This window comes from Salvelinus fontinalis, chromosome 24 (genome assembly GCF_029448725.1).
Source record: "Salvelinus fontinalis isolate EN_2023a chromosome 24, ASM2944872v1, whole genome shotgun sequence".
In the NCBI taxonomy this organism is placed as follows: domain Eukaryota; kingdom Metazoa; phylum Chordata; class Actinopteri; order Salmoniformes; family Salmonidae; genus Salvelinus; species Salvelinus fontinalis.
The window spans coordinates 37,175,378-37,183,615 of record NC_074688.1 but is presented as its reverse complement, the minus strand read 5'-3'; the positions used below and the strand labels follow the sequence as shown (position 1 = coordinate 37,183,615).

Genomic DNA, 8,238 nt, shown 5'->3' with positions numbered 1-8,238 from the left:
TATGACTACCTCCATCTGTATCCCACACATAAAATTATCTGTAAGGTCTCAGTCGAGCAGTGAATTTCAAACACATATTCAACCACAAAGACCAGGGAGGTTTTCCAGTGCCTCTCAAAGAAGAGAACCTATTGGTAGATAGTAAAATAAAAAATTATGCAGAAATGAATATCCCTTGGAGCACGGTGAAGTTATTAATTACACTTTGGATGGTGCATCAATACACCCAGACACTACAAAGATACAGACGTCCTTCCTAACTTAGTTGCCGGAGAGGAAGGAAATGTGACTTGTAAGTAAGCATTTCACGGTAAAGTCTACACTTGTTGTATTCGGTGCATGTGACTAATAAAGTTTGTTTTGATTGGAAACCGCTCAGGGATTTCACCATGAGGCAAATGGTGATTTTAAAACAGTTAAGAGTTTAATGGCTGTGATAGGTGAAATCTGAGGATGGTTCAACAATTAATAAAATGTATTTATATAGCCCGTTTTACATCAGCAGATGTCACAAAGTGCTTATACAGAAACCCAGCCTAAAACCCCAATGAGCAAGCAATGCAGATGTAGAAGCATGGTGGCTTGGAAAAACTCCCTAGAAAGGCAGGAACCTAGGAAGAAACCTAGAGAGGAACCATGCTCTGAGGGGTGGCCAGTCCTCTTCTGGCTATGCCGGTGGAGATTATAAGAGTACATGGCCATTAAGGCTAGATCGTTCTTCAAGATGTTCAAACGTTCATAGATGACCAGCAGGGTCAAATAATAATCACAGCGGTAAAAGAGGGTGCAACAGGTCAGCACCTCAGGAGTAAATGTCAGTTGGCTTTTCATAGACAAGCATTCAGAGGTCGAGACTGCAGGTGCGGGATAAGATAGCAGGTGCGGTAGAGAGGGTGGAAACCGCAGGTCCGGGATAAGATGGCAGGTGCGGAGAACAGGTCTTAGTTCCATAACCGTAGGCAGAACAGCAGAAACTAGATCAGCAGCACGGCCAGGTGGGAAGGGGGCGGGAACAGCCAGGAGTCGTCAGGTCAAGTAGTCCTGAGGCATGGTCCTAGGGCTCAGGTTCTCAGGTCCAACGTTGTAGTTACTTCACAATGCTAAACTAAATGACACAGTGAAAGAAGGAATTCTGTACGGAATAAAAAATATTCCAAAACACGCATCCTGTTTGCAACAAGGCACTAAAGTAATACTGCAAGAAAAATGTGTTAAAGCAATTCACGTTTTGTCCCGAATACAATATGTTTGGGGCTAATACAATACAACACATGGCTGAGTACCACTCTCTATATTTTCAAGCATATTGGTGGCTGCACAGTGATGGAAAAGGTCAACCCAGGCAAAATCCTAGAGTAAACCCTGGTTCCCACCAGACACTGGGAGATGAATTCACCTTTCAGCAGGACAATAACCTTAGTAAATGTTCTTAAGTGGCCGAGTTACAGTTTTGACTTAAATCTACTTGACAATCTATGGCAAGACCTGAAAATGGTTGTCTAGCAATGATCAACAACCAATTTGACAGAGCTTGAAGAATTTTCTTTAAAGAATAATGGGCACATTCTAGGTGTGGAAAGCTCTTTGAGACTTACCCAAAAAAGACTCAGCGCTGTAATCCGAGAGAGAGAGCTGAAACATGGTTCTCTACTGTCTCTCCTCCTTCATGTATTAAAATTGGGAATATGCAGCTAAGGCACCCTGCCACCCTCAACACTGCAGCTTTTAACACACACACCATTTAAGACTCTAATCTAGCAGTCATTTAGAAGCTTTCCCCCCCCCCCCCCCCCCCACACACACACACACACTTTTCAAGCACTGGAAGGCTACGAGATTCGGCTCCGACTTACGTGTCTGTTAGTGGGGAGAGAGTATTTGTATTTTCTAGGGGTTGTGAGTTTTGGTTCTTCGGTTTTTGCTAAAAACCCACTACTTTCTGCTCTGCTTGTGTAGCCAGTGCTTCCTAGCTTGAGTAAGTTAAATGAAAAGGCTAACCAGCTGAGTTTGAACCTCCGACCGTAGGCTAGGGCATGGGGTTTCACAATACAAGTTAAAGATACTCACGAGTGCTGTCCTGAGTGCTTAAGGATGGAAGAGGCCTTGATTCGGACCCAGTTGGTGTGACCCGTTGTCTCCGGCTGGGTTCCACATCCATTGGGAGTCCTGCTGAGTTTGTGAGGAAGATTTGAGACTGCTGGCAGCAGCGGTGGTCTGAGTTGATAGGGGTGTCATCTCAGCTGAGTTAGGCTCATTCCGGGGTTTCTCTGGTCGTGTTCAGAGTCCGGATTCCAGGGATGCTATACTATCCGTGATTGGCTCTGGTCGTGTTCAGAGTCCGGATTCCAGGGATGCTATACTATCCGTGATTGGCTCTGGTGGGTTTTCAGAGTGTGAATCAGAGGACATCAGAAAATAATTTTAGGCCCAAGCCCCCCCCCTGTACCCAGACTTTGAACTAGTCCCCTCTGGGCGCAGGTATAAGGCACCCCTCAGCAGGAAAAACAGAACGAGACAATCATTTGTGCCAGGTGTGATATCTCTCCTAAATAGCTCGGGCTAATGTTCCTATCGACTCAGTAAGACCAGCAGGCTAGTCTTTAAAAAACATGTTTTATTTATTATAATTATTTTTATTTTTATTGGTATGTAATTGTTATGAAAGTTTTATTGTCAATTTTGTTTTGTATTTAAACGCTACTTTAAATGTGTACATGACTGTCAAGTTGTCTAGGTGTTATAATTATTTTCAGCTCTGCCCAAACTTGAAAACGGCTTGCTCAACCCGTGAAGGATGCAAAGGGACAACTCAATTCCTTTCCAGTGTTTTATTATGGTTTTGATGCCATTTGTTGAATATGTTGAAATAGTTGATTTGTTGAATAGAGTAGTTGAATCACAGAGGAATAGGGAATAGGAATAGCACTAGCAATAGGAATAGCACTAGCACTAGGAATAGCACTAGGAATAGGTTGATAACCTTAAACAGAGAATAAACATGCATTATTTTACACTAAACAATGCATGACACAGCAACAAAGCATGGCTTTGAATAAAGTAAACGTTTAAACAATTTAATCTAGCACTTCTAGCAATTACTTCTGAGGTCAGAAAATATCCACAACAAAAGTCAAAATTCCTACCAGAGTTAAACATGTAAATTGCTAAGCACTGGATGCAACATAATAAATAATTCCAAACATTACATACCAGTTGCGTCTTTAGGGTTGAACAATGAGCTGTGTGTATGTTGAGGACCAAACATTTTATACCCATGCTTATCTGACAGGTGCGCATGTAAAAGTAGTCCCTCCAGAAATCCTGGCTCAATTTTTTAGTTCCACCTGTGTTTTTTGGGTTATCTGCCCTCTTGAGGCCTGGAGGTCTTTAAAGGAAGAGCTGCCATTGTGCTCATGTTTTGAGTGTTCTGTTTTGACGCAACACCTCCCACTTGACCTCCTGGTTCTTGAACCTAAGGAGGTCACACGAACCTCGATGTTGGGCAGGTTCGATTTCAGCTATCAGGCTCTTCCTTCTTCAACAGGAAGTAAAACAATGATGCGTCTGACATCCCTATGAAGAACCGTAGCAGGTATTTTAGTTGAGAGTTTCTTTGACTTCTCTTGAGCAGGCTTCACAGTTGGGACTGGGTAGCTGGGAAAAGTTCTGACATGCACATCTCTGACGATGCCCTTCTTGTCAATGTTGACACTGATGACTCTGGCTAGTTTGTAGTGACCCCTCCAGGCATTTTGGTCAGCCAGCCAGACAACATCTCCAACAGCCACATTCCTATGTGTTGTGTGCCATTTACTCCTCACGAATAGATTGGGCCCAGCTAACTGACTCCACTTCCTCCAGAACCGGTCAACTTCTGTTTGGATCGCTCTCAATCTTTTGTATGGGTAGCTTTCAAAATCAAAGCATCCAAGATCTCCTCTGGGTCCAATCCGTCCAAGCAGAAGGGAATTTGGGCTGATGTATTCTATGCAGTCCTCCCGGCTTTGAGTTCTTGCATCTATGGGCCTCTCATTGGCAAGGTTAGCAGCCGTGTAGAGAAATGTTTGAAACTCACTCCATGTGAAGAGTCCTTCTCCTCCCAGGTTGTGCAAAGCCCGCTTCACAGTACGAACAGCTGCTTCTGCAGCTCCATTCCTGTGAGGGGAGTCTGCTGGGTGGATTTTCCAGCTCCATTCTGTCCCATGCTTGGAAGCTTCATTTTCAAGCTCAGATTTACCTAGTTGATCCAAGAAGATGTAGAGTTCTTTGAGGGCAGGTCTGGCACCCACAAAGTTCTTTCCAGGATCTGACCACAATTTCTTTGGGTGCCCTCTCAGTGCCGTGAATCTTTGGTAAGCCAGTAGGAAGCCTTCCGTCGACTGGTCACTGACAACATCTGTGTGTATAGCTCTGGATACCATGCAACAGAAGACAATACCCCACACCTTGAGCTTGGTTTTCTTTTTCACCTCGTCCTTGACTTCATACGGTCCAAATAAGTCCACTGTTGTGTACTCAAATGGTCTGGCTGGTGTTATCCGCTCGGATGGAAGGTCACTCATGATCTGTTGGCACTTTCTGGCCCTGGCCTTTCTGCACACCACACAATTGTCAACTCTCTTTTTAGCCAGCTTCCGGCCTTTTATCACCCAGGCTTTCTTCCTCATCCGGAGGAGTGTGCCTGCTATTTCTTCATGATTTGCACCATGGGCCTCTTGAGCTAGGAGAGTGGATATCCATGCCTCATATGGTAGAATTGGTACGGCAGTTTCGTCCTCATCAAAGATCTGGAACCTTCCTCCACAAACTAAGAGCCCAGTCTCTTTATCTCTGTAAACAGCGAGTCTGTTGAGAGTGGTATCTTGAAAGGTTATACCTTCTTGAGCTGCAAGGAACAAGTCTCTTAGTGCATCCTCACACTCCCCGACAGTGAGTACAGCTTGTTTGGCTCTGTACCTCCAGTTTGTTGTAAGAGCGTCCTCCCACTTTGGCTTATCTGAGGCTGAATTCTTGGTCAATATTTCTTTCCATCTCGTTGCGGCTCTCCAAACCCAGGCAATGACTCGGATCAGCCTGGTCAGATTGCTGAATTTCCTGATGTCAATCAGTTTTGTTACCGCAGAGCCGGCTGGTGATCTTCGGATCCGAGTCTTAGGTTCATCTGGTTTATTTTGCTGTGTATCACTCTGGTTTCTCTTGACCTGCGCTCTGGTCAGTGCTGCTGAGAAAGCTTTCCTTCGAAGTTTGTTTATACCTTCCTTGGCATACGCAGCGATTTCTTTGGCTGACTTATGTGGCCACTCTTTCACAGGTTTCCTCAGGAATGCTGGTCCATCCTGCCACATGGAATCTTCCTGGAGGTCTTCTGGGGCTGCCCCTCTTGTTATGATGTCAGCACTGTTCAGGCTTCCTGGGATCCACCACCAGTCTTCTATGGATGTGGATTTCTGGATCTCTCCAACTCTATTTGCAAAGAAAGTTTGATATCCATAGCTGTCTCTCTGGATTGCTCCCAACACAGTTTGACTGTCCAGTAGATGGAGCCATCGTTCAATTTCTATTCGACTGTGCTTTTCAACGTACTTTCGAAGTCGTGCTGCATAGACAGCACCGCAGATTTCAGCTTTTACTGGTTCTCCCTTTTGGTCCAATGGTGTAAGCTTTGCTTTGGATTCAACCAGTCTGACTTTGATGCCTTGCTGGGTCTCCCATCTTAAGTACACTACGGCTCCATAGCTCTTGTCACTTCCATCAGAGAATGTTATTCCCCATGGTTTTCCAATCCAGTTGGCTGGTGTGAGGCTTCTGTGAAAGGTGATTTGGCCAAGACGTGTGTATTCCTCAAAGAATTGGATGGCTTCTTCCCTCAAATTTTCAGACAAAGGTTTTTCCCAAGTGTCTCGGGTCAGAGTTTTGCCTCCAGCTTCCTGAAACGCCTTTCTGACAAGAATGGCGCCCTTTTGTTTGGCAGGTGTGACGAGGCCTATTGGGTCATACAGGCTAGCTACCTGGCTCAGCAGTTCTCTTCTCGTCAGTGGGTTTGGAGTTTTCCCTCTCACCTCTTCATCAAGGAGATTTTGGCCGACTCTCATTTTCCCTTTCCTCTTTGAGAAATTGATTGAAGTCATGAGGTACAGTCTATCCTCCTCAACAAGGTATCCAACTCCAAGGGCTTTATTGTATCCTTCCCTTATTTGGTTTGGGAGAATGAGTGCTGTGCTTGACTGCGCTCCTTGTTCTTCTGGTACGATCTCCTGCCTCCCACTTTGATCTGACCGGACCCAGGGCTTGAGGACGAAGCCGCCTGCCTTCAGGATCTCTTCAACACTTTTGGTGTTCTGGTCCAGCTTTTGCAAGTCATTATGGGAAGTCAGGATGTCATCGACATAGGTATCCTCTTCAAGGATCCTACGTTCCTCCTCCAGGTGAGCAAACATGGGCAGTTTGCTTGTCTCTCTCATAGCCAATTGCGCAATGCACCCTGCTGGTCGATCGCCAATGTTGACTCTGGTGATCGCATACTCTTCAATCTCTTCCTCCTCAGTGTCTCTCCAGAGAAATCTGTGGAGGTGCATCTCCAGGTCTTCCAACCACACAGAATTGTACATTTTCTTAATGTCGCCGAGGGCAGCATTGACGCCTCTCCTGAACCTGAGTAGTACTGCTCGGATGGGATTGAGGACATCAGGCCCTTTCAGCAGAAGGTCATTCATGCTGACCCCTCTAAACTTCTGGCTGCTGTTCCATACCAGTCTCACAGGTGTTGTGAGAGAGTGCGGGTTTGCTGCCACCAAGTGGCTGACATACCATACTGGCCCCTTCCAGCTGGCAATGAGCTCTTTGGTGAGTTTCTTCGCTGCTCTTCTCTCGACCATTTCATGGACTTGAGCTGTGTATGCTATTCTCCACTCTGGCTCTTTTTTGAGTTGCTTTTCTGTTCTCAAGAAGGTGGCTTCCACCCCACTCCTGTTGTCAGGAAGGGAACTTGGATCTTGAATCCAGGGGTATTTTGTGTCCCAGTGGGGTTCATCACTGTGAGCATCTGCTTTGATGTAGGTGAGGCCTTTCCTTATGATCTCCAGCTCTCTTTCCTCACTCAGAGTCATTTCTTTGCCTCCTGGTTGACAGTTGCCGCACCGGCATCCTCCACACTTTGGGTCGCAAGCTGCTCCAATGCTGTCCCACTTCCACCAATCCAAGAACTCTCTGTGAGCAACTGTTCCTTTGGTTTCAGCTGTGAACAGCTTAGCTATCTCTTGATATTTGACAGCAGTTGCTTTCATGGATCGAGCAAAGTGTGTTTCAGACCTGTGTGCGGCTATATCCACTTCTTCAAACAGATCTGGATGTGCTCCACCAACAGTCTTTCCTAGCGGACCTTCCCACAAGACAAGGTCTCCAATCACCTTCACTCTTTGCGGAGCAAGTCTTCCTTCGCGGTGGCTTATCAGTAGCTCAATACTCTCCGGTCTACTCAGATCTCCTAGATTGACTTCTGGGAAGAACTTCTTGAGTTGCTCAGGTTTGATGACTCTGTGGACGTTGGCAATTTCATTCAAACCATAGCAGATAAGCTCATGAGCTCTTTCCGTGCCTATGGGCGTTTTGACCCTCACTCTGAGGAGATATCTTCTGGTTCTAACCTTCATGGCCATTCCTCCGACTCCATGAACGACTAAAGTGATGTTTTCACTTCGAAGATTTAATCTTCTGGCAGCTCTGTGAGTGATGTAGTTTGTGTCCGATGCCAAGTCGATCAGGGTTCCAATTCTTTGTCCTGCATTGGCAGTTACCTTGAGCAGCATTAGAATAACTGGCAATTCTTCTACTGCACTTGACTCAGTCACTCCCAGCTGATTATTTTCGACACAGTTTGTTTTCGCAGTGGCGTTGGTGAATGCTTTCTTGAATTTCTCTGCCATCTCTGGGGAGAGCTTAGATACCAATTCCTCCTGCTCCTCTGTAAGCGTATACCTTCTCACATTGGATTGTCTTCTGTCTGAGTCACTTCTCTTGAAATCTCCCTTCAGACAAAGAAAGAAATGATGGTCTTTCTTACAGTCTCTTTTCCTGCACAGGTAAGTGTCTTTGCATTCATCATCTTCTCCATGACAGACCAAGCACCTCTTGCAGGCCCCCAGCTTTTCTACAGCATCCAACTTTTCCACCGGCTTCAGTTCTTTGAAACGCTTGCAAAAGAAGATCTTTTCTCTATGCTTTTCATCTCCACAGACAACA

At 45.6% G+C, this 8,238-nt stretch overlaps 1 protein-coding gene across 1 annotated transcript; it reads right to left on the bottom strand.

Moving 5' to 3' along the window:
• Positions 1–2,813: 2,813 nt before the first annotated feature.
• Positions 2,814–8,231, bottom strand: LOC129822382 (uncharacterized). The gene is made up of 2 exons (XM_055880628.1): positions 5,584–8,231; positions 2,814–5,463 (listed from the first exon to the last, which is right to left on the bottom strand). The coding sequence occupies exons 1-2, from the start codon at positions 7,920–7,922 to the stop codon at positions 3,522–3,524; spliced, it is 4,281 nt and encodes a 1,426-aa protein (XP_055736603.1). The 5' UTR covers positions 7,923–8,231; the 3' UTR covers positions 2,814–3,521.
• Positions 8,232–8,238: the final 7 nt, after the last annotated feature.

Coding starts and splice junctions, on each gene's coding strand:
- LOC129822382 (XM_055880628.1), bottom strand. CDS start 7,922: ATGGCAGAGAAATTCAAGAAAGCATTCACCAACGCCACTGCGAAAACA. Junction 5,464..5,583: donor TATGCAGCACGACTTCGAAA/GTACGTTGAAAA, acceptor CTTTGCAAATAG/AGTTGGAGAGATCCAGAAAT.